Raw genomic sequence first — 26,620 nt, 5'->3', positions numbered from 1 at the left:
AAACACACACACACTTTTTTTTTTTTTTTTTTAAACGACAACACGTATTGTTTGGGGAAGTGGTGGGAGGGAAACACCACAGGCTCAGCTATAGCTTCTGTCATTCTGTCAGTCAAACCAATTGGATTGTTAACCCTGTGTGGGCAGTTCAATAAGGAGAGCCAGATGGAAATGAGCAAGGACAGTTAGCCTTTTCCACTAAATGAACCCTGGTTCTAGAAATGGTTCCCCACACTGTTAGAAAATTTGTCACTGTGGTGATACCCTCAATGGTACATATTTGTACATTTAATTAGGGAACATAATTGTAGCTTATTTTATTAAAATTGTAGATTATAAAATTGTGTGGATTTCATATGTCCCAGTTCATCTCCTGGACTTTTATTTTGTTTTGTATATGTATCTCTCCTCCTGGAGAAGAGAATGCAATGTACCTTTAAGGAACAAAACTGGATTTTTAAACACTGTTGTACCTTTAAATGCACATTTACACAGTTTGTACCTTTAGTGACCAATATTGTACCTCTAATATATCTTTTTTCTGAGAGTGCAGAAAACCCAAAGACACAGCATTTTTCTGTTTTTAATTCCTTCCCTTTATTCATATAGCATACTGTAAATGACCCGCCAAGTTCCACTGTGCCATAACACTTTATTTGAGGATCTGAGCTCTTTCTGGAGATTCTTTATCTGAACAAACTCACAGACACCATCATCATTCACACTGAAAAATCTACTCTTCTTTGGTTTCACCTGGGAATGAACTATGAAATCAATTCATTTTGGTGGAAACATGCCAAACAGTTCCATATAAGGTTGGTGAACGGATCAGTTCCATGTTGGTGGAAAGGGTTAATGGTGGTCGGTTAACTAGCGAGAGCGAGAGGGACATGAGAGAGAGAGAGGACAGTTTGGTCTGACCAAAAGATGTGCTCTCGGTCCGGCCCCGTGTGGTTCGTCTTCAGTGTGAAAATGTATGCACAATATATAGGGTTTAAAATGTACTGCATCATTATTAGGATGGTACTCAGTAGTATAGAAAGTAAAGTGCATGTGGATGTGATTTAGGACACAGCACTGATCATCCAGTGAAAGTAAGCAATGTAAGTGTTTGTGTCTTATATAAGACACATCTTAATCTGAGAAAACAAATTATTATTTATAGTAAGGAATCTCTTCATTCAGATGCCTGGCTCTCTACAAACCAGTGTCAAGTGTGGGGAGGCACAGCCCACGCAGGTGATGACGACGGGTCCTAGGAAAGTCCTTGAGTCCACTAGTTAAACTGCAGTGTTAAACCAAAACGTACTGGACCAAATGTATGATATTTAACAAAACACAAACCTTGGTTCAGACTCGCCTGTGTGAAAATGCTCTTAGTGTGGAGGGGCCAGTTTGGGAACAGCTGTTGGTCAGCCTGGCATACAGGAAACAAGACTGGGCACAGGGTCCTACAGAGTACTGCCAGCTGCTATATTTAACTTCTCACAACATCTCAGCACAACCCTCAGGACCATGTACACTCCAGCAGGGCATCTGATGTCAAACCCAAGCGACAAATCAATAAAGTCTGGCTCTTAGAGGAGGGTTTACAAGCAAGAAACACACGGAAGCTGCACTGCTCACTAAAAAACTGAATGCCTTTTAGGGATAACATATCAAGGTTTTTAATAAACAAGGGCGTTTAAAAGGATTTATGAGACCTGCTGGCTATCGTTTGCCATATTAAGGGCCAATTAAAAGTGCTTAAAGGATGTTCATATATTTTAATAACCCATAAAGCCAATGTTGTAAACGTTGGCCCCTTCTGACCTTTTGGAAGGGTGCTAAGCTGCACTGTCTAAAGCTGCTCAGTCCCACACCGTCCAATCTCTCAGGAAGTTTTCTCTCTCTCTCCCTCTCTCTCTCTCTGCTTGTAGATGACTATTGCTAATTCTCACAGCAGTGTTTTGACATATAGTGACAAGTGTTCTTCGAAGATTAGAAGCAGCTACTACAGCACAAGACCTACAAACTCCCAACTAATGCCCTTCACTTGCAGTTGCCACATATTTTGTAACACAGCCATTTCTTTTCAAAGGTTAAAACTCAAATATCTCCCTCCACAGTGTGTAGTGCACAGTGTATGTCATAAAATAACAGTTTCTTCACTAAAATAGTGCAGTGTGTGATAATAAAACCATTTATATTCAATATAAGCTTCACATTCCTCTGTCTAATGTTTAGTGCACAGTGTCATTTCCATAGATATGAAACTCCTCCCTTTCAGTTTCCCATTGGATTGTAGGATAACATTGTCCATCATTATCATACTCTAAAATCCACTGGGTCAAGTGTGCACTGTGGATTATTAAACATGCTCAACCTTCACCCTTGTTAAATACACTACATACTAGACACTCAAACACTACTTAGTAATAGTTTTAAGTGTGTAATCGGGACACAGCCAAGCTGTGTTCATTTGATACAGAGCAGTCAGGACTTACTTTCTTATTTTCGTGCTCAGAGAAGTGACAGAGTAGCCAGGGTTGCATTTGTAGCGGCACACCGTTCCCACGTCATGCCGGCTACCTTCGCACTGAGGCGTCAGGAGTTTTGCGCTGGGAATGACGGGAGGATCCAAGCACTCAATCTTGCAGTAGGCTTCAGGGAAGGACCATAGTCCATCCTCAAGGCAGGCCAGAGTGTCGCTCTCACCTTGGTGTAATCAAACACAAATCAATTATAAAGTGAATGTTTACATGCACGCTAACGGTACAGTCTTTATCAGACGGTCTACTCTCATTTCTAAAGCCCTGTCCACACGGAGCTGGATATTTTTAAAAAACTTTATCGACAAATTATCCTTCCTCCATTTTTCAAAATATCCCCTTCCAGACAAATGCAGAAACGTCTGCATTATCATTCCACTCCAGTAGGGGGCCTTGTTACCTCTTAAAGAAAGACATCAAAACACAAAGAAGAAAGAGATAAACACAGAGGTTTAATCCTGAATCACGCCATAATCACTATGCAGGGCACTACACAAGTCATGAATTTACTGAATAGATCTTAATAGTGCCCTTTCCAAAAGTATTCGCTTATTTGTCTTTGTATGCATATGAACTTCAGTGACATCCCATTCTTAATCAACAGGGTTTAATTTAATGTTGGCCCACCCTTCCCCTTCAGGTAAGGCTTTCCACAAAAGAGTTTGTTTAAGGGAACCTTCGGACCATTCTTCCAGAAGTGCATTAATGAGGACATTGATGTTGGACGAGGCCTGGCTCGCAGTCTCCGCTTTAATTCATCCCTAAGGTGTTCTTTTGGGTTCAGGCCAAGTTCTTCTACACCAAACTTGTTCATCCATGTCTTTATGGAGCTTGCTTTGTGCACTGGTGCACAGTCATGTTGGAACGGGAAGGTGCCATCCTCTAAATGTTAACAGAAGTTGCAGTAGAGGCCGTCTGCATGCCTAGGTGATTAGTTTCCTACACCTGTGGACATGGAAGTGACTTGGATTGAGTGAGTGATTACGTTTGGCATAGTGTATGTAACTCACTGTAGATGGAGTGAGGAGTTATCTGTATTTCAGCCAGAGACAGACATGTTGTGCGATGTCAGCATTTACGGAAAGCTCAGTTTTCTTTCGTACACTCACAATGAACATCATCCTCTTTTCTGCTTAATCCATTTCAGAGTCACAGTGGCAAAAGAGCGAGTAAAGAAGCCCAGGCATCTCTGTCCCCCGCAACTTTCCCCAGCTTGTCCTGGGGGTTCCCGGGCATTCCCAGACCAACCAGAGAGATATAATCCCTCCAGTTGGACGTGCCTGATGTACCTCCAGTGGGAGGCGTCCACGAGGCTCCTTATCAGATGCCCGAACCACTCCTCTCAAAGCAAAAGAGCAGTGACTCTACTCCTCCCTAATCATTGAGCTCCTCACCTGATTACGGAGAATACACCCAGTGCCCATCAGAGGAAGCTCATTTCAGCCATTCGTATCCGCAGTCTCATTCTTTCAGTCATTACCCAGAGCTCATGACCATAGGTGAGAGTGGGGACGTAGACTGACCGGCTGATTGAGACCTTTGCTTTTTGGCTCAGCTCTCTCTTCACCACGACGGTGCAGTACAGTGACCACATTACTGCAGACTCTTCACCTAACCTACGGTCAATCTCATAATCCCTTTTCCCATCACTCGATAACGAGACCTGAGATACTTGGACTCCTTCACTTGGGGTAGGTTCTCACCCCCTACCTGAAAACAGCATGCCATCTGTTTCAAAAACCTCCATTTTCCGTGACCTACAATGCCATTTTCGTGTGGACGGAAGGCCAAAACCCAGACAAGAACCTTCGTTTTTAAAAATATCCGGATCTGAGTGGACGGGTTCTTAGTCAGGATTCAAGCTGTTATCAGATTTGACAAATTCCAGTAAAGAGATCTGGATTTGATCTCAGTAATGGGGTTTCTCAGCACGTGTCTTCCCTCACTCTGATTTCTTTCATCTGTCGTGATCTGTACATGTGCCGAAAAAGAACCAGATAAAGATCATAACAGAACATAAAACACCAACCATTCACACACATTCACCTACTCCAAAGTTCATGATTTCCGCTCTATTTATAGATAGTATATAGATAGTATATAGATAACACACCACACTCCTCACAGACAGTCACCACACACCTCACAGACAGTCACCCGGAGGAAACCCACGCAGACACAGGGAGAACACACCACACTCCTCATAGACAGTCAACTGGAGGAAACCCACGCAGACACAGAGAGAACACACCACACTCTTCACAGACATTCACCCTGAGGAAATCCACGCAGACACAGGGAGAACACACCACACTCCTCACAGACAGTCACCCGGAGGAAACCCACGCAGACACAGAGAGAACACACCACACTCTTCACAGACAGTCACCCTGAGGAAACCCACGCAGACACAAGGAGAACACACCACACTCCTCACAGACAGTCACCCTGAGGAAACCCACGCAGACACAGGGAGAACACACCACACTCCTCACAGACAGTCACCCGGAGGAAACCCATGCAGACACAGGGAGAACACACCAACTCCTCACAGACAGTCACCCGGAGGAAACCCACGCAGACACAGGGAGAACACACCACACTCCTCACAGACAGTCACCCGGAGGAAACCTACGCAGACACAGGGAGAACACACCACATTCCTCACAGACAGTCACCCGGAGGAAACCCACACAGACACAGAGAGAACACACCACACTCCTCACAGACAGTCACCCGGAGGAAACCCACGCAGACACAGGGAGAACACGCCACACTCCTCACAGACAGTCACCCGGAGGAAACCCACGCAGACACAGAGAGAACACACCACACTCCTCACAGACAGTCACCCTGAGGAAACCCACGCAGACACAGGGAGAACACACCACACTCCTCACAGACAGTCACCCGGAGGAAACCCATGCAGACACAGGGAGAACACACCAACTCCTCACAGACAGTCACCCGGAGGAAACCCACGCAGACACAGGGAGAACACACCACACTCCTCACAGACAGTCACCCGGAGGAAACCTACGCAGACACAGGGAGAACACACCACATTCCTCACAGACAGTCACCCGGAGGAAACCCACGCAGACACAGGGAGAACACGCCACACTCCTCACAGACAGTCACTCGGAGGAAACCCACGCAGACACAGAGAGAACACACCACACTCCTCACAGACAGTCACCCGGAGGAAACCCACGCAGACACAGAGAGAACACACCACACACCTCACAGGCAGTCACCACACACCTCACAGACAGTCACCCAGAGGAAACCCATGCAGACACAGGGAGAACACACCACACTCCTCACAGACAGTCACCCGGAGGAAACCCACGCAGACACAGAGAGAACACTCCACACTGCTCACAGACAGTCACCCGGAGGAAACCCACGCAGACACAGAGAGAACACACCACACTCCTTACAGACAGTCACCCGGAGGAAACCCACGCAGACACAGAGAGAACACACCACACACCTCACAGGCAGTCACCACACACCTCACAGACAGTCACCCGGAGGAAACCCATGCAGACACAGGGAGAACACACCACACTCCTCACAGACAGTCACCTGGAGGAAACCCACACAGACACAGAGAGAACACACCACACTCCTCACAGACAGTCACCCGGAGGAAACCCATGCACACACAGGGAGAACACGCCACACTCCTCACAGACAGTCACTCGGAGGAAACCCACGCAGACACAGAGAGAACACACCACACTCCTCACAGACAGTCACTCGGAGGAAACTCACGCAGACACAGAGAGAACACACCACACTCCTCACAGACAGTCACCCGGAGGAAACCCACGCAGACACAGGGAGAACACACCACACTCCTCACAGACAGTCACCCGGAGGAAACCCACGCAGACACAGGGAGAACACACCACACTCCTCACAGACAGTCACCCGGAGGAAACCCATGCAGACACAGGGAGAACACACCAACTCCTCACAGACAGTCACCCGGAGCAGGACTTGATCCCACAGCCTCCAGGTCCCTGGAGCTGTGACACAGACACTACCTGCTGCACCACTGTGCAGCTGGGATAGAGGCAAAATCAGAATGAACAAATGATAAAATATTCAAGTTTCACTGTTTTGAAGTTGCTTTATATTTAACAGATATTTCTGATTTCACAGAAAACTGTATAACCCTTGAACAAACAACATGATATATTGTTAGGGTCTTGTTTACATTTGCTATACTATATCCTGTATACAGTGGTGTTTTGGGGGTCAGTTTGACCCCAGGCTCTTTTAGTTGTAAAAACATATCACAAATATCAACATTTTGCAAAAACACATCCCTCTGCCAAACCTGACCTACTTTATCAACAGACAAACAATGTATCTAACAATCAAACCCAGTTTACGTTGTTGCTGAGATTTTCGTTGTTGCGATCAAACTGAACCCAAGATAAGAGTAACTGAAGGTGACAGGACGTCTACACGTTTGGCACCACCCAGTCATTCTCTGTGGAAAAAGGTGTGATCTTTAATTGAAATCCAAAGCTGTTTTCTTTAAAAGTTAATGAGTACCAAAGATCTAGCTAACGTGGACCTTATGTGGTGTAGGTGCCTGAGAGGCGCCTGAAGCCACATGACGGTGGTACGGTAAAAAGATATCTAATGAGATTTTGTGAGAAGTGCTTAAGCAATTTTATTGGTTAATAAAAATATAATGGAACTCTCTCTCTCTGTTCTTATTTACTTTACAACTCTAACTCTGCACACACAGCAGCAGCTGAGTCTGTAGCTGTGTTCAGGTTAAGAAAATCCTAAAATTTTACTGCATGAGATTGGGTAGACTTTGCTAATGGGATGGAACTCGCAACGTATAAATTGGCATTTGGGTTTATTTATAATTATGGAATAATGCAAATAACTAAGAAGACAGTCACCAAAAAATAGCTGTGGATCTTCCACTGTGTCTATCTGACAGTTTAGAACCAGCACCATCTGGAACCAGTCTCAACATCATCAGTATAATCACTCTAGTCTTAAAGTAATTTTAGGGTTTTAGGATTTGCCCATTGGCCACTGACCTTAAGGTCAACATATTCCCCCTCTTCCCCACAGTGAACACAGTTCTGTTTCTTAATGAAGCGTCTGTGACCTGCTTGGGTCCAAACCCCACGAGCCCCACAGTAGTGTTCTCCCCCTGTGTAAACAGCCCCTGTTCAGAACGCCCGCTTTCAGCACCTGTTCCTTTAAATGATAATGAGCCGCTCGCTGTTCACCCCGACCCCGAGCGCACAGCAGTGAGGAGCAAGGAGCAGAAGCTCTGGTTTTTAGCTGTTTTTGCTCAGTTCTCTTTCTTCTCCGTTCTTGTTTTCTCCGCCCTCAGTTTAACCTCGTCTTTGTGCTCTGACATAAACGCGGGTCCAGCGCTGTGATTGGACAGACAGACAAGGAGGCGGAGCCATTCTAAAGTCTCTGCACTTGACGTCAGACGTGGAGCAGAATCAGAACGGCTCATTTTATCCTGTGAATTCTGACATAGACAGACCACAGAAAACTGGTTGGCTGGTTTTGTTAAACAGAGTGTATGTTGATGGGCTTGCATTAATGTGAATCTGCACTGAAAAGGGGATTTATTTCACAACATGTCATCGTTAAACTCATGAACTGGGTTCAGAAGCCCCCAGAAAACAGACAGCACACTGTACTGAATCCCTGAGCGGATGACAGCACATCAGGACAGTGTGCTCCAGTCCTGCCATCAAGACAAGACCCATAAGCATAGCTGCAGAGTGACGCAATGCGCTGAAGCTTCCTGAGAACCCACTGACCACAGTCTGCTCTGGAACCTGGCAGAGGGAGGAACCTGGACTCGTCTACAGGAGCTTCTGCTGTGTTCAGGCCACGGAGACAGAGGGTGAAGAGGGTCCGGCCGACCCTCTGTCCACCCCGGACTGGGTAAAGGTAGGTGGAGCATGATTGCCAGCTCTGTTTGGGGGGAATCAGGCCCAAGGGCCTTGCTAAAGTTGCTCTAGTACAGCGTAGAGAATCAAATGCGCTCTTGTTCTCGCCCCATTTCCTCCCTCCACCTGCCTGCTGCCCTCCTACGGTCTTCCCAGCCTCATTTTCCTGTTTACACAGTCAGAGGCAAGGGGCAACTGGAAGGGGACCAGAGGCAGCAGCCAAGTAGACACACCATATACACATAACCATACACACACACACACACACACACACACACACACACATACATCCCTTAAAACCCCAACTGAACTAAAGTAGAAAGTTTGAGGATATGTGAACATATGCTGAGGATACATGGAGACACTTCAGAGATATTAATGAGGCACCCGACAGAGATATCAAGGGGACAATACAGAGATATTAATGAGACGCTACAGAGATATTAAAGGGACAATACAGAGATATTAATGAGACGCTACAGAGATATCAAGGGGACAATACAGAGATATTAATGAGACGCTACAGAGATATTAAAGGGACAATACAGAGATATTAATGAGACGCTACAGAGATATTAAGGGGACAATACAGAGATATTAAGGTAACACTACAGAGATATTAATGAGATTCTACAGAGATATTAAGGTAATGCAAAAGAGATATTAAAGAGACGCTACAGAGATATTAAAGGGGACAATACAGAGATATTAAGGGAACACTACAGAGATATTAATGAGACTCTACAGAGATATTAAGGTAACGCTACAGAGATATTAATGAGACACTACAGAGATATTAAGGGGAAAATACAGAGATATTAATGGAACACTACAGAATATTAATGAGACGCTACAGAGATATTAAGGGAACACTACAGAGATATTAAGGGGACAATACAGAGATATTAAGGGAACACTACAGAGATATTAATGAGACGCTACAGAGATATTAAGGTAACGCTACAGAGATATTAATGAGACACTACAGAGATATTAAGGGGAAAATACAGAGATATTAATGGAACACTACAGAATATTAATGAGACGCTACAGAGATATTAAGGGAACACTACAGAGATATTAAGGGGACAATACAGAGATATTAATGAGACGCTACAGAGATATTAAGGGGACAATACAGAGATATTAAGGGAACACTACAGGGATATTAATGAGACGCTACAGAGATATTAAGGTAACGCTACAGAGATATTAAGGAGACACTACATAGATATTAATGATACGCTACATAGATATTAAGGTAACGCTACAGATATATTAAGGAGACACTACAAAGATATTAATGAGACGCTACAGAGATATTAAGGTAACACTACAGATATATTAAGGGAACACTACAGATATATTAATGAGACGCTACAGATATATTAAGGGAACACTACAGATATATTAAGGGAACACTACAGATATATTAATGAGATGCTACAGAGATATTAAGGGGAAAATACAGAGATATTAAGGTAACGCTCCAGAGATATTAAGGTAATGCTACAGATATATTAAGGGGTCAATACAGAGATATTATGGAGATGCTACAGAAATATTAATGAGACTCTTCAGAGGTATTAAGGAGATGCTACAGAGATATTAAGGTAACGCTACAGAAATATTAATGAGACTCTTCAGAGATATTAAGGAGACGCTACAGAGATATTAAGGGGACAATAAAGAGATATTAAGGAGACACTAAAAACATATTAATGAGACACAACAGAGATCTTAAGGAGAAACTAACTAGATATTAATGAGACTCTACTCAGAGAGACAGTGTGTTCAGTGTTATGACCCAGGTTTGTAGATGACGTTTGTCCAAAGTGGACCTTTAAGTTTCCCCCATTGATGAGGAATTACTGATGTGGCCTTGAACTACAAAATGGATTGTTTCTGACCGACTGGGCAAAGTCTCCTGGGGTCTAAACAGAGACTGAATCCACCGCTGTGGGCAGGAGAGGGATAGAAGGCTGAGCTCTTACCCTTCAGGATGGAGGGGGTGTTGCAGGAGAAGGTGCACTGCTTGCCAAAGGTGGTGCCCCAGGGGCAGGAGAAGGAGGCGAAGTAGACGTGTGACTCGTTGGGAAGGCCACAGTCCACCGGCTGACAGCTGACCTCATGGTTCCACAGGCCATTTTTACAGCTCAGCTCTATCTCCTTCTGGGGGCAGGACAGAGAAGGAAGCAGAGACACTTGATATTCAGCGGCCACATATTTGTGGACACCTGTTTAGGCAATGTTCCTTCTGCATTGAATGCAGCATTGTCATATTTGTTTTCCACCAAACACTTGATACCGTCCAGCCTCTGATCCACTGCTCTGTAAAGCAGCCGAAGGCTTAGCCCTGGACATAAGGAGACATGCAGGTTTCTGAGGAGGAAGTGTGTAAAGAAATTACTGGCATAAGACGTTTAGTGAGCAGCACATCTCTGTATTTAAGCGTCCATTTTGGGTTTTAAGTTACATTCACATTTATAAAATAACACAGATCAGTACATAACCAACAAATACACACTGCTCTCGTCCAATCAGGGCCAGAGAGAGAGAGAGAGAGAGAGAGAGAATGACATCTGAGGACTTATGAAAGTAAAACACAAAATGGGATAGAAGAGAATGAGAGAGAGAGACAAAGAGATGGAGAGGGAGTGGGAGAAATAGAAAGAGTGAGAGATAGAGAGAGAGAGAGAGAGAGAGAGAGAGAGAGAGAGAGATGGAGAGGGAGAAACAGAAAGAGTGAGAGATGGAGAGAGCGAGACAGACAGGCAGACAGAGTTGGAGAGAGAGAGAGAGAGATAGTAAGGGAGTAAAGGGAGATGGAGAGAGAGAGAGATAGAGACAGAGTGGGAGAAATAGAAAGTGTGAGAGTTGGAGAGAGCGAGATGGACAGGCAGAGAGAGACAGAGAGAGAAAGGGAGTAAAGGGAGAGGCAGAGGGAGAGAGAGCGATAGAGAGAGAGAGAGAGAGAGAGAGAGAGAGAGAGAGAGAGACACTTACCTGTAGATGACTAACACCCTGACCACTGAGCACTCTGAGAGTGTGTCCCCGGTGGCAGGAGACAGAGCAGCGTGTGGGGTGAGGGCTCTGTGTGCAGTTCACTAACGCATGATCCACCTTAAGAGCACTGCAGGGCTCCACGCTGCAGGTCTTCACACACCTGATACACACACGAGGAGAGGATTCAGAAGATCAAACCCAGCTTCTGGTCCCACGACTAGTGACGTCACAGTCTGTAAATTCATGTGTTCACTCCTCATCCAACACCTCAGATTAACCTCAGATCAGTGAGTTAGTCAGTGAACTGAACGTTTAAATGGAAGTCTGTGTTCATGTTTGTTTCCTGACTGGTTTCCCAGACCTTGACGGGGACATGTTCGGGGCACATATACATTAATATGGGCACCTGGAGCCCACCAACACACACACTGTGAAACAAGACCCCCAGTCAATTTTCTGTGCACTGCCTAAGTCAGAAAACACAAGATAAAACGAGTCGTTCTGATTCTGCTCCGCTTCTGACGTCAAGTGCAGAGACTTTAGACTGGCCCCGCCCCCTCGTCTGAGTCTGTCCAATCACAGCTCTGGACCTGCGTTTATGTGAGAGCGTCGAATGCAGCAAAACAGACGCAACGAGCGCGGAGAAATAAGAGCACTGAGTAAAAACGGAGAAGAAAGAACAGAGTGAAAACGGCTAAAAACCAGAGCTTCTGCTCCTCGCTCCTCACTGCTGTGCGCTCGGGGTCGGGGTGAACAGCGAGCGGCTCATTATCATTTAAAGGAACAGGTGCTGAAAGCGGGCTCTGAACAGGGCTGTTTACACAGGGGGAGAACACTGCTGTGGGGCTCGTGGGGTTTGGACCAAAGCAGGTCACAGACGTTTCATAAAGAAACAGGACTGTGGAGACGAGCAAGAACATGGACTTGCATCATCTGATACATGTGAATCCAGCCACTCCTCTTGTACCACAGGCTGGAGGAGAGCAGCAACTGCCCAGATCTATCATATCAGCTGACAGATGCTCACATCGTGATGAGGGGATAAGAGAGGGACCACCCCACCCACTGTGAAGCCAAATGTGCTCTCATGGCAGACTGGCACTTTAGTCCAAGCCTAGGTTCAGTGAAGCCCTGTGTGTGTGTGTGTGTGTGTGTGTATGTGTGAAGGCGTGGGAGAGCCCACCCTCAGCGCACCCAGTGAGGGCGAAGGCGCTGAAGTGGCAGGACGTTCTCAGGGCGACTCCCAGCACTGCCACATGAACCGTGGAGAACTCCAGCAGCACCGCGGACGTCTGGAAGAACGGCAGGCTCAGGTTGTGTGTCACGTTTACCACCAGAGGGTTACGCTGGCAGGACAACTCGTAGGTACCTGTTCACACACACACACACACACACACACACACAATATAAATATGGCAAGAATAGGTACCAAATAAATAAACAATTTTAAAAATATCATATCATATCTATTTTCAGTGATTTTCTGTTACACTGTTAAAGGAACATTAAGTAAAGTATGGTGTGTTTGCTCTTGAGCTCCCCCTACAGCTGCAGAGTGTAATTCACTTTTACAGCACTGTCCATAGTACAGTTTCTGCAGTGCTGAGCCCAGAGTAGGAACGACAGAGGCACTATTCTCACTATTACAGCTCAGTGGAGCATCACAAAGACTTTGAAGCGGAAACTTTAAGGTAAAAATGCTACCTAATGTTGCTTTAAAGAATCACTTCTACCTAGTATTGCTTTAATGGACCTGAATACCCTGCATTTCAAATGTGCCTGCCCTCAGTGCCCAATCAGGAGTGGGTCCCTCTGTGCTGCAGTAACTATCCCTATTCTTGGCTGGAGTTGACCAATGAGTGCTCAGAAGGGGCGGGGCTTTGTACAGCAGCACTATTGATCCAACATGGAGGAAAAGCTCAATCTTTCATACAACATGGTCTAGACTGAATATAGAATGGTCCATAAACGTGAGGCGGTTAGAGGGGATATATTACGGTGTTTTATGAGTAAGGGAGGGGCTGGGGAGCTCACGGGGGAGTTTCCAGCATGCTCAGCGGGCACCATTTTGTTATGCATGTTATTGTTGTGCCTGTAAGGGGGTGTGGACTTAGTGGGTAGCGAGATGTGTGGGTGTTTGAGGCTCACCCCAACACAGAAGGCATCACGCTACAAATCAAGGCTAATTTGCTGCTTTTTCCCTCGCTTGCTTTAACCTTGTGCCCTTTTAAGGATTGTGTAACGGCTCAGTCTCACTACCAGTTTGTATACCAGGTCTTTTGGCCCTGCCTGTTTCACAGGCTGCTAATATCTAAGTGTGACCACAGCTTTTCTGAGGGTCATTTGCAGGTGTTGGGCGATCACCAGCTCCATCACTAAAAGCAGTTACAATCAACTGTTGGGGGGAATTTCACCTTTGTAACCCTCACTTGGCATTGGTTATGGTGGCATTAGACTCATGTGCAGCTGCTCCAGAGCATCCCAGTTCCCTCATGCCTTCCTGTTGGTAATACTACAATGGGTGCACCTCAGATTAGCTTCCCTCCTTTGAGAAGTTGAGATGTGTGCATGTTTCTTGTAAAGGTTCTCGTACCCAGTGCATGTGTTTTGCCGCCGGTGTCGCAGAGTTGTACAGACACTGTTCTCCTGCAGTTTTCTCCTTGCAGTCCTCCATCATAGGCCAGATAGATGAGGACGGAGGCTGCTACTCCTGGCCTCTTGAATCCCACCTTACCAAAACAAACAAGCCGAGAAAACACACTGCCATGAGTTTACTCGAGCACCCTGTTTTCTCTCACTCTTCCAAATCCTCCCTCTTATTCCAGTGCCTACCCTTAGCCACACGGGCGGGCTGTCCCCGGGGAGCGTGCTGAGGCCAGACTGAGCCGTGCACGGGATCCACGCGTCTCGCATCAGGGCGTCGTTCACCTCCACGTACTGAGACCTGCACATCTAGCAAAACGATATAACAGCTGTTCGTGAGAGCACTTTTCACCCTTTAGCAATGCACCTCAGACCTTTATTTGTTACTGTAGCAGGGAAAGATCATCCCTGGCCAAAGAAAATCATGCATTAAAAACAGTAACTTCACAGGACAAAAACCTTCTTCATTTTCAAATGACGTCAATGGAGAAAGATTTTATTCCAAAGATTGTGGAGCATTTCCATTGGTCCATTCATCATAACATTTTCACACAAGCTGTGTCCAAAACTGTGCACTATTTACTATATTTACGCCTTTTTATAGTAGTGTCCAAAAACACAGTGGACAATTTTCAGTGCACTCAATCAATCCCACAATGCACTGCAAAAAGTAGTGTACAACCCATGCGCACTAGCAGATGTCAGATTACCCAGATCGTATTGGTGAAAACCCAAATGTGGTAGTGTTTGAGATAATTCAATACTCTCCTGGATTCAGTTTCCTATAATAGTGAACTGTATAGTGAATAATACAGGGAATAGTGAATAGGGAGCCATTTCGGACACAGGGACAGTGTGAGGGACAGCTGCTGAGTTCAAATAATGTAGTAAATTAAACATCTACAAACACAGAGATTCATGTTTTTTTTTCAGACAGTGACAATATGTTGATTCAAAGTTATTAAAGTACATTTACGCAAATATTGATTTTGTATTATGTGTTCTCCCTGTGTCTGTGTGGGTTTCCTCCGGGTGACTGTCTGTGAGGAGTGTGGTGTGTTCTCTCTGTGTCTGCGTGGGTTTCCTCTGGGTGACTGTCGGTGAGGAGTGTGGTGTGTTCTCTCTGTGTCTGCGTGGGTTTCCTCCGGGTGACTGTCTGTGAGGAGTGTGGTGTGTTCTCCTTGTGTCTGCGTGGGTTTCCTCCGGGTGAATGTCTGTGAGGAGTGTGGTGTGTTCTCTCTGTGTCTGTGTGGGTTTCCTCCGGGTGACTGTCTGTGAGGAGTGTGGTGTGTTCTCCCTGTGTCTGCGTGGGTTTCCTCAGGGTGAATGTCTGTGAGGAGTGTGGTGTGTTCTCCCTGTGTCTGTGTGGGTTTCCTCAGGGTGAATGTCTGTGAAGAGTTTGGTGTGTTCTCCCTGTGTCTGTGTGGGTTTCCTCCGGGTGACTGTCTGTGAGGAGTGTGGTGTGTTCTCTTTGTGTCTGCGTGGGTTTCCTCCAGGTGCTCCTGTTTCCTCCCAAAGTCCAAAAACACACATTGATAGGTGGATTGGCGTCCGTAGGTGTGAGTGTGTGAGTGAATGTGTGTGTGTGTCACCCTGTGAAGGACTGGCGCCCCCTCCAGGGTGTATTCCCGCCTTGCGCCCAATGATTCCAGGTAGGCTCTGGACCCACCGTGACCGTGAACTGGATAAGGGTTACAGATAATGAATGAATGAATGAATGATTATGTATTATAGGCCTGTTCGTATTCCCATCTATTAATTTGTCACCAGGCGAATCGAGAAGACATGGCCATGTTAAAACTGCAGGTTACGGCTCATCTAACATTTCCTCCTGAAGAGTTTAAGAGCGATTGTGTCCCTTTTTTCCTGCAGTAACAGCCTCTCGTGTTCTGCAAAGGCTTTACACTAGATGTGTGAACAATGTTGTAAGAACTTGTTGACAGCCATGAGAGCACAGTGCAGTCATGTATCACTACCACTGAATCCCATTTCTTATTTGTACTCTTTCCCCTTGTTTTCGAGTGTCCACTTGCCCCTTGGAGCTGAGTTACAGGGTGCAGTGGTTAAAATCTCCCCCTACGAAACAGAATGACCCTTCAAGAGCCTGATACACCATCAGAACACAAATAAAAAAACTCAGCGCTTCATTTGCAGGAGACTAGGACTGCTTTGTAGCAGCTCTGCACCAGTCTGCAGTGATATCAGAGGAGCTGCTGAACTTCTGTTCCCTTCAGAAGAGTTCCTCTCTCTTCTATGATATCAAGCTCAGTTCAGATTCTAACTCAGCAGCTTTTTCTTTGAAACTTCCAGTTCTACCTTAAATGTTGCAGTAGCCTCAAGTGCTGGACTGTAATTGCTTCATCATTTAAGGTGGAATTGGAAATTTACAGTTAACTACAGAGACATCAGCTACTACTAGTGTTTCCTGCTTGTTCTGAAGTAAAGGGCCATAATCCACTGAATCTACATTAAACTCTGGTGATCATAGAGTTTAAAGGAGAAAATACCGGTGATCCACAAGGTGCTCCTAACCCCTAATCCCTTCGCCATACCCCTCTGTCCCAACACACACAGGCTGTAGTTCCAGAGCTGTGATGTGTGCTGTGGTGCTGTATGGTACCTCAGTGAGATCAGGCAGCCCTGTGGCGGCCTGTGCAGGACACCGCTGGTCCTGATGAGAGGCAGAGGCGCTGAAAGCCCACTGGTCTATGAAGCCCTCCGGGGTGAAGAAGCCACAGTCTCGTACGCTGGAGCGTCTCTCGAACTCTTCACACACGCCGTCACCTTCGAATATGTAGCACTGACTGGGCTGACCTGAGGGAGAGGGAGGAAGGCATCATTCATTCACTCACTAAAGGCCTTTACCTGCTGAATGCAGCGACAACGTCTCACTGACCAATCAATTCTCTCCCTGAAACTGGCTTAGCAACAATCGTCCAATCAGCTTAGTGTATTAGTGTTTGAGCGTCTGGTATTTTCTGACAGAGCTGCACAGAGATGCACAGCTGCCTATATATGGCCAAACGCTTGCAGACACCACTTGTAAGTTATAACGCAGGAAGTAAACTGAGACCTGAAGTCATCGACTTTCTGGAACGTGTTGTAAGCTCTGGTATCAGAATGAGAGGGTATTTTCAAAGAAATAAGAAGGAAAATAAACAGTAGAAATGTTTTAGTCATCACTGCACAGCAGTACAATGAAAAGTGGACTCTGCATTTAACACATCTGTGGCTTTACCACCTTAGCATCTGGGGAGCGGTTCTTGCTCAAGAGCCGTGGATGCCGAGGGAACTTAAAGGGCTGTACCTTCATCCCCAACCTCCCCCAACCTCTAGGCCATGATCCTGATGTCCTTTATACTGATTCCATTCAAATACAGATGCATGAATATACAGTGTCGCAGCTTTCTGTTTCTGTTTGCTTTTCCTTTCCTGGAACTGGGTTTGTACGCGCAGACACTGACACTGTACATGCGCAGGCGCACACTGCAGTATATTTGAAACCATAGGTGACATTTGGTCGCTCAAGAGGGGCACTCATCCCTTTAAATATTCAATTCGACTCACTTTAACTATGGATTGTTTACATTTCTTGACATGAACTGAACCTCCATGACACAAGGGGGCAGCAGAGTCACCAACCACTGATTCTCCTTCAGCCCTCAAACAAACTGCTGCTTTCAAGTCTGATCACTGACACTGGACACGTGAATTGCCAAGTAGCTCCGTTTGGTTTTCACACGTGTTGAAGAGTGGGAGCAGACAGACGCTAATTCACAGACAAAACAATGATGCAAGCCGAATAAAGAAACTGGATCCGAATCTTAGACGTTTGTGCTTCTCTCTCTTTACAGCTGTTTAATGGATTCGTCTTGTAAAAATGTGAGGTGTTTATTTACACTCTGTACTGACCTCACTCTTCTTCCACGTGACAGTGATGAAGAATCGACTCTAAGACGGACTCAGAGTGGACTCCAGTTTTATTTATTTATTGAAATCTATTTAAATGCAAATAAAAATAGCCCTAATTACACAATAAACTCATTTGAACGTAAACCGTTTAAGGTGGAGCTTAAGAGCAGCAGAATGATACTGAGCTAAATTTAAGGCAGAACGAGTCTCAGAACCTCTTCACAATTTAATGTGGGGAAAAAAAAGCCCTCAGAGATAATTACAGCACCAGTTAAAGCAGAACTGGAGCGCTGAGCTGCTGCACAGTGGAACGGAGTGTTGGCTTGTAAGCTTATTAACCCTTTAGTTGAACTGGGCAGTGGGTCTGTGAATCTCAAAATAATGTGTTCATTTTTGCAAACAACCAATAGTTTTTCGCTAAGAATAAAATGAAGCACATTTCTACAGCATGGGTTTACGTTGCATGCTGCACCTGCCAATATGCATCTGGGAGACAGCTTCTAACTGTGGTTCATACTGCCCCCTGCACTTCCTGTAGAGCACTGCAGTTACAAATTAACAATGGGTCGACAACAAAATTCGGAGTCGACTAATATTTATAAGCAGTGTTGTCGATTGTGGCGACTAATCGGTGCAGCCTTAGCTGCCATTTCATGAAATTGGAAAGTCCCTGGTGCTGTGTGGTGAATTACAGAATACTCTTAAATATATAGATATAAGCTTATTTTATTTTATATTATTTATTAGATGTATATTGTATACTCAGATATGCAGTGTTCCCATTGTACCATAGTCCTATTACAGCCTGCTTGAAACTATAAAGCTGGGACTGTACAGTACATGGCCACACTCCATCACCTTTGCAAAGAAAATACTGACTGAGCTAACCTGATGAAATGAGAGAGAGAGAGAGGCCAATTAGCACCAGTCCACCCACCCGTGCCAAATGCTCATTTGGTTTCCATTGTTGAGGCATGAGATAAGGCCGCAATTTTTTCCTCTCGTCGAGGGCTCCTGAAACGGCCCAGTCTTCGGATAAAGTTAAATAAATCTGTGAAAGACGTGGAAGAAAAACCTGCGCGGTGAGATCAGGGGGTAGGAATGCGGTGGCTTGATCACTTTAATAAGCCGAGGTGTGACAGCGGTCCACAGAGGGGGGTAATGGAGGCTGGCGAGAAGGAATCGTACGCAGTAGTAACAAAGGGCGGACTCCTAAGCAGCGGGCACGTGTGAATGACATCAGAGCCCTTTGCTGTTGTTTCGGAGGTAAGAGGACGGTGAGTCAGCGATGAGGTGATCGATGGGCACTGCTCATCAAAGGCGGTGGGTCTCAGACGGACGCCAAGTTGGCGAATTAAAAACGTCAGCCACAAAAAGGTCAAGCGGCTGTGGAAGGATAGAGCCAACGTGGGGTTGGAGTGGGCATCATGGAGCCCTCGGCTTGTGTTGCCTTGTTTTTTTTTCGTTCCCTTCCTCACTAAAAATACTGGAGAAGACACTGCACGGATGCAGCGGAGAAACCGGATCGCTCCAAGCCGTTCCCGATGACCTTAAATCCACAGAGATGTGCTTACAAGCCCACTTCAAAAGCATCTAAACCCGCTGGCAAATTTGATTGCATGCGAATCGGCCCCTGCATCGGGATGGTAGTCATGCCGGGATTAGTTGTGGCTATTGTAGTGTGTACACATGTTTTGCCAGTTCTCTGTTTTTAGCTCTTCATGTTTCTTGCTCATAGTAAACGTAGCGCTTTCAGTCACGGAAACCATGCACGCTGGCTCCCCGACTAACCCTGCTTTCCCCAGTGTTTCCACAGATACTTTCAGAGTTCTTTATGAAAACCTGTCAGCACTGAGCGGCATTAAGGCAACACTATCATTATATCATAAGCAGAAATTCCCCACTACTGTAGGGATCCCGACACTCGGCAGACTTCTAAACTAAGCCATCTGCACGACCGAGTCCAAACACAGACCTCTTACCAAAAGAATGGAGACGAGACACCGGGGGAAAAAGAGAAAGACAGACATAAACATATCAGCAGTTGCTTTAATTTAATCCATGCCCTGAGCAACTTTATGAGTATGGAAATCCGCCTGACAACGGACAAGCTGCCCTCGCTAACATCCCCGATTAAAGGCAGGTGTGCTTTCATGATCACATTCTCCGTCTTCCTAAAGCCTCGGGATCAGAATGCTGCAAGGATATATAGGAGGGTCCTAAGAAAACAGCTCAAACCGATCCTAGAAATGCCCCCGAAACATCAGAGTGGACGCCTTGTGCACGGTTCCCAGAGCTTTGCTCGAAAAGGTGTCTGCTTGGGGCAAACCAAGCTGCTGCTGGGCTTTTGTTATGAAAGCTGGTAACTATTACTTGGTCCTTCTATCGTTGACATGCCGCGGTCCTTTCGTGGCTTCTGCAGAGGGGGAGCGTCTGTGTGTGTGAGAGTGAGAGTGTGTGTGTGTGTGTGTGATTGTGTGACTCACCCACACAGTTGAAGCCTGGCTCCATGCGGCATTTTTTGGAGCAGCCATCTCCATCCAACAGATTCCCGTCGTCGCACTGTTCATTCCTGTGGGGAAGGAGAGAGAGAGAGAGAGAGAGAGAGAGAGAGAGAGGCCAAGGGTTACCCTGCTGAAAACATTACGCACAGAGAAAAGCTGTCTGCTAAAAAAGAAGAAGAAAAAAAACATGCACACACATGCACCCACACAACCACAAAAACGTACATAAAAAAGAATAAAACAACAAAATAAACAGTTGATTCTTGGTGCAGTGGCAACCTTGATTTTGTGAAAAAGCACTATAAGTGTAACCTACTATTGTTATTATGATCATTAAATTTAATCACAAAGTTACTATTGTTGACCTACTATGTCAATGTAAACATGTGACTGAAGCCGCTGAGCAAAGCTAGCAGTAAGTGATACATCCATAATACAAACCACATGCGTCCATCCAGAGGAACATACTGGAAAAACAATATTGGATGGCTGTGACCTTCAAGCCCTCAGACAGGACTGCATTCAAAGCAGACACAGGTTTGCAGTGGATGGGTACAGTTTGTGTGTGTGTGTGGCACATTGCATGGGCGACTGAAGGCACAGAATGAAGGCACCGTTAATGCTGAATGATATAAACAGGTTTTGGAGTGACGCATGCTACCATCTAGAAGACGTCTTCTTCAGGGAAGGCCTTGCTTATTGCAGCAAAATCATACTAAACCACATCCTCTAAATATTACAGCAGTGTGGCTCTGTAGTAAACGAGTCCAGGTGCTAAACTGATCAGTCTGTGGCACAAACCTTTCACCTACTGAAAACATCTGGTGCATTATGAAGTGAAAAATACAACAAAGGAGACCCCAAAAGCCAAGAAACTAGTCTCCTCAGTTCCAGAACATTCACAGAAATGTGTCGCTGGCGTCAAACCCCAAATAGGCTGAATCTCTGATTCAACATTTCAATAGATGTTTCTGTACTTTTTTCAGTTAAATACAAGGGTTAAATGATTTCATTCTTTTCTATTTTTATTCACAAATTGTAACTTTTTTTGTGTATCATCTTGAACCAGCTCCAATCAGAGAGGATCTTACTCCAACACGAGTAGGTGATTTCCCTGTTCAAATACCTTGCAAGTGTTATTACTAAGGACTAGTAGATATATCTTAGCAGAGAAAACACCCCAGTCTCCACTGGAACAGAGTGGGCCACATCCTGCTCTGCCCACAAACACATTATTTCATTCCAGCTGTTTTAAAATTTGGACAAGCTTCACAGAGTTCAGTTAAAGTCCTGCTCGACGTAATGAGAGACTCCAGGAAATGGAAGGCCAGACGTTTTGTGGACACCTACTCTTCTACATTCCAGGATATCAACCGTTGGTTCACGCTTCACTGCAGTGGTATTTGATGCCATTCAGGTATCAGATGGAGCTCCTCAACAGTCTGTCGGTGTCAGAAATGGGCGCACAGTAAAGCTGTTGATATAAAGGGTCTCCTAGGAGATTCGGGCCTTTAGTGTAGGCTTTAGTGAGTTATTATGATAAGGGGAGTATGAGCGTACCGTTGTATTCGACTGTCTCCACAGTACGGCTCTCCGTGAGTGTAGATCAGAGCAGGAGAGAGTTCACTTAGCAAGCCGTCTGCCTCCACCTGGATCTGATATGAGTATGTCCTCCCTTTCTGTACATCACTGTGAAGAGTTCAGCACAACCACACACACACACACATACACACACACAAACACAAAATAAGTGAGAACTATCAGAAAAAATTTAAGAGGTCACATCACATATTACGACCTGGAACTGTAATGGGTAAAAAAAACCAAAGTGTCTGGGTCCGGTGCTAGGCTTTCTCTCTCTCTGCTCACGGAAGAGAAACGCCATCTGGAGGTTTTTAGACAACGGAGAGACTCCAAACGCTGAAAAGCACCAACCGAGATGAGGATGTTGCTCTATTCCTGCTCCATAGGGGGGTAACACTGATTTATTTCTGCTGTTACAGTGACATTACTTAAGGTGGAACTGACTCTAAATTCAGGAGAGCGCTAACTGCATGAAAGTAAACGCAGAGGGAAAGTGCTACAAAACTAAACAGCTCGAGTTACACATGAGTTTCTGTGGGAATTCAAACAGTGAATAAACACTTACAGACAATTTACACTTCAGACACCAACAAGATACAGTCGCTTTTCTTTTCAAACACACCGTTCCACCTGAAGAGACGCAGAGCTTCTGAATGTAAACAAACCAGAGGGAAAAGCATTTCCCCACAATCGAAGACACCCCCTTTACATATTTAAAGATTTTTGCTCCTGGATGTAACTCATTTTTACGGCATTGTCCTGAACCAAGTGAGAAGGGAAAGTGGGAGGGAAGATGATGTCACAATGACTTTGAAGTGGTAATTTTGAAGTATATAATTTTGTGTTGTGTGTAAATATACACCTAATTTCCACACTTTAAAATGATATCCTCGGTTCATAGTTGTTTGACCCGATACCGCTTCGAACGTCCACCGAGTTTCATGTCGCTGCACAGCAGCGTCTAGTCTAACCTTGTGTCCGAATGGGACTGACCTCAGGATGGCAGAGGTATCACAGTGCCTCGCTCTGTTCTGAGGTATCGACCTGTTTCAGGACACCAGGGGATATAAAAAGAGCCTCCCGCCTTTCTCCTGCCAGGGCTTGTTTGATTTCAGCCTCTTTTCCGGCCGTTGGTATGGGATTCCTGCATCATCTGCTCTCTCCGGCAGCTCCGGTTACTCCTCAACAAATTGCCTTCATTAATTATGGATGACTTCCCGTGCAGCAGAGAGGGCGAGCGGGACGGTTTCTCCAGGCTCTGGGGGATTCTGTGTCACTGATAAGAGTGAATCTATTTCTCTCTTGCTGCCAGCCGCGAGAGACCCCCAGCTCATGCCTCCCTCCTCTCCTGCACAAAGGGCAGCGCTGGACACTGGGTGCTGTAATAAAGCTTGTGCTGGGGTGCACATCTAAGGGAGTGAAGCAGGCAAAGCATTGGCTTTATCAGGGGCTGAGGAACCAGGGCAGATTTTGTTTTTGTTGTAGACCTCTTGGTGGCAGTGCAGCTCAAGCCCCCAGCCAACAGCCGACCGTCCCTCTGGATCTCTGGTCTTCTCTGGAGCTGCAGACTGATGTTACAGTCCATGGGGTCAGAGGGCGCTTCGTCTGTCGGTCGTCTCTGCTGGGAAAGGGATGACACTTGAGATGTGGGACTCTTTTAAACAAAAGATAGAGGGAAGCTAATGAACATAATGGAAAACATTGGGAGTGTTGCCCAAGGATCGGTTTTAGGTTGGTCCTCATTACCAACCTCAATCTCCCAGCCTCTTTAAAGTAGCTCTTTAAAGTAGAGAACATTTTTGGCCAAAACCAAATATGGAACGATAGGCCAAAGGCCCAATGTCAAACTCCAATCTGTAACTGTGATTTTTCCCAATTTTTTCAAATAAAAACAAACAATCACAAAAGTACAATTTAATTTTTTTTTACATCCCCGCAGACACCAAGACAGAGCCCCTGGTCTGTGAAAGTGAAAAGGCAAGGAGAGCCCATAAACACCAGGTTTAATTTACATTTTTACACTTTACTTTTTAAATAAATGAAATTAAATTAATTGCTCAGCATCACTTCAGGTTTGGTATCAGTTTAATTCATTAACTACGTCTTTACAAACGGTGTGTTTTCGAGCTGAGTGATACGGAGACGTACAGACGGAAGACAGAGACGTTAGCTCGGGGAACGTAGCATTAGTGTTTGTTTGTTTGCCTTCCTCTGTGTAAATCTCCAGTCACATGTGATGATCTACTGTGGCTTTCAGCCTGTCAAATTAAAAGCCCTCTGCAGGCGTGGGCTGCCGCTGCAAATCATTTGTCGTGGAAACACTGCGTCAGAGTTCAGTATGAATTATTGCGTCTTTTCACTTATCTTGGAATCATGAAGTCGCTGTATATTCGGTGCACCTCTACTTTAAAGCAACACTAGGTAGTATTTTTACCTTAACATTACAGTTTCAAAATCATCGTGATGCTCCAGTGTGCTGTGACAGGGAGAACAGAGCTTCTGCCATCGCTAACCCGGGCTCGACACTGCAGAAACAGCACTATGTAACTGTTGGAGGAAGTTATGAAGCCACCCCTGCTCTCTCCAGTCCCCTCCCCCTTGATTTCAGGACAGTGCTGTGAAAGTTGAATTACAATCTGCAACTGTAGGGGGAGCCCAGGAGCAAAACTACCCAAATCTTACTTAGTGTCTCTTTAATGCGACGGAAAAACGTGGTCCGTTTTGGGACTTTTTTGATTATGAACCAGCCACAGGAAGAATGACCACAACCAATTACGCTGTCCTCTTTCTCACATCCCTCTCTCTCTATTTGTCTGTAGTGAACTGACCACGCTGTCCTCTGAACTGTAGGGGGAGCCCATGAGCACAAACCCCAAACCTTACACCTGAAGGCTTTCACGCTAAGATCGCAGTGTGGAGTCTCATGAGCACCACAGGGCGTAGGGTGTTGTTATGGGCACTTCTCTTTCCGTCCTCTCACAGCCCCAACCCCACCCGCCCCCAGCGGCAGGGCACTCACTTATCAGCTACTTATCCTTCAGAGAGACAGAGAGACTCAGGTGTTTACTGTTTCCACTGGTAAAACAGTCACATTTGGTAAGTATTCCAGGATCTCTCTCTCCCTCACACTATCAATCTCTCCCTCTCTCTCTCTCTCTCTCTCTCTCTCTCTTGCCCCTTCCCCGTCCGCATTCCTCTATTCCCTTTGGTTTTTCCATCTTTTTGCACTCACAGGGCCTGTGGTGGAAGGAACTTTTTCTGGAGATGAAGCAGACTTTGCTCCGCGCCATTAAAGCCTGAGCATTTTGACCTATCGCAAGCACTGGAGGAGAAATAAACCAGGGCGCCTGTTGAAATCCGCGCACACGGGCAAGAGGACCGAAGTGTGACGCACACCGGGGCGCGCGGGGAGATTAATTAATTAGCACATTAAGGTGACGTTAATGAAGAATAATAAAAAGAAATAAGATAGAGCAGCTATTATTCACGCTCCGGCATTGCTTCAGTCGCCCCGATGTTCTCGGTTCCAGGGCAAGAAAACATTCAGAGTCCAGATGAAAACCCCACTGACCCAAACTGGAACTAACACACACTGATGAAATCAGAACCGATGATAACCTGGCTCTTCCTTCGCTGCAGTCACGACGTCTGCTCCTGGGGGAACGCTGCTGCGAGGTCAGGATGATGTTTGGATCACAAAAGCCCATCCAGCTCATCCCAAAGGCATCATACACTGAACGATGACTGCTCACTGGGTTAGGAACGCCTACCTGTTACTCTGCATACTCACCTACCCCCGCCCCCGCTGTTCCTCAGCGCTTAGGACCCCCACAGAGCAGGTGTGATGTGGTGGTGGATCATTCTCAGCGCTGCAGTGACACTGACGTGGTGGTGGTGTGTTAGTGTGTGTTGTGCTGGTGTAGAGTGGATCAGACACAGCAGCGCTGCTGGAGTTTTTAAACCCTGTGTCCACTCTCTGTCCACTCTGTGAGACACTCCTCCTCCAGTCCTTCATCAGTGACACAGGACGCTGTCGGCTGGGTGTTTAACTATCAACTAGGCTCCTGTGCAGCAGTTTCAGAGCATGTTTTGTGCTTTCCAATGTAGAATAATAAAAAAAGCAGTGTGTCTACAGGGTTTAATAGTTTCCCCACAGACCTCCTACCTGTCCGTGTAAGTGGTTTCCTTGAGCACGACCGGTCCCCAGTCCTCTCTGATGGGCGGCTCTCTGCTCACTCTGTAGACCATCGGCCTGCAGCCGGAGCAGAGGGAGACCCTGGGCCGAGACGTCAGCAGAACGGCGTCGATCTCCAGCTTCTTGTCGAAGGTGCAGATTTTGATGGCTTTCACTTTCTTTTCAGTGTTGACTCTCAGAGTCAGGGGCACGTCGCAGAAGACCTGCTGAGGCCCGGTGTGAACGGACTCCCCCGACTCCAGGATCAGCTCCAGATTAGAGACGGCCTGGATGTCTGCGGGCAGAGGG

General features: G+C 45.9%; 1 protein-coding gene across 1 annotated transcript in view; it reads right to left on the bottom strand.

Moving 5' to 3' along the window:
• pappa2 (pappalysin 2) overlaps positions 1-26,620 on the bottom strand; it is a 75,414-nt gene that overhangs the window by 25,184 nt on the left and 23,610 nt on the right. Inside the window, exons 8-17 of the mRNA XM_066681306.1 lie at positions 26,303-26,606; positions 22,114-22,242; positions 20,536-20,621; positions 16,758-16,951; positions 14,327-14,446; positions 14,088-14,223; positions 12,689-12,863; positions 11,495-11,654; positions 10,483-10,660; positions 2,487-2,697 (exon numbers count right to left, since the gene is read on the bottom strand). Of these exons, the coding sequence (XP_066537403.1) occupies positions 2,487-2,697; positions 10,483-10,660; positions 11,495-11,654; positions 12,689-12,863; positions 14,088-14,223; positions 14,327-14,446; positions 16,758-16,951; positions 20,536-20,621; positions 22,114-22,242; positions 26,303-26,606 (1,693 nt within the window). The remainder of the gene's footprint in view (positions 1-2,486; positions 2,698-10,482; positions 10,661-11,494; positions 11,655-12,688; positions 12,864-14,087; positions 14,224-14,326; positions 14,447-16,757; positions 16,952-20,535; positions 20,622-22,113; positions 22,243-26,302; positions 26,607-26,620) is intronic.

The sequence above is a fragment of the Hoplias malabaricus genome, chromosome 9 (assembly GCF_029633855.1).
Source record: "Hoplias malabaricus isolate fHopMal1 chromosome 9, fHopMal1.hap1, whole genome shotgun sequence".
Classification (NCBI taxonomy): domain Eukaryota; kingdom Metazoa; phylum Chordata; class Actinopteri; order Characiformes; family Erythrinidae; genus Hoplias; species Hoplias malabaricus.
Note: the sequence above shows the minus strand (reverse complement) of the source record. Positions and strands in the feature narration are given on the sequence as shown.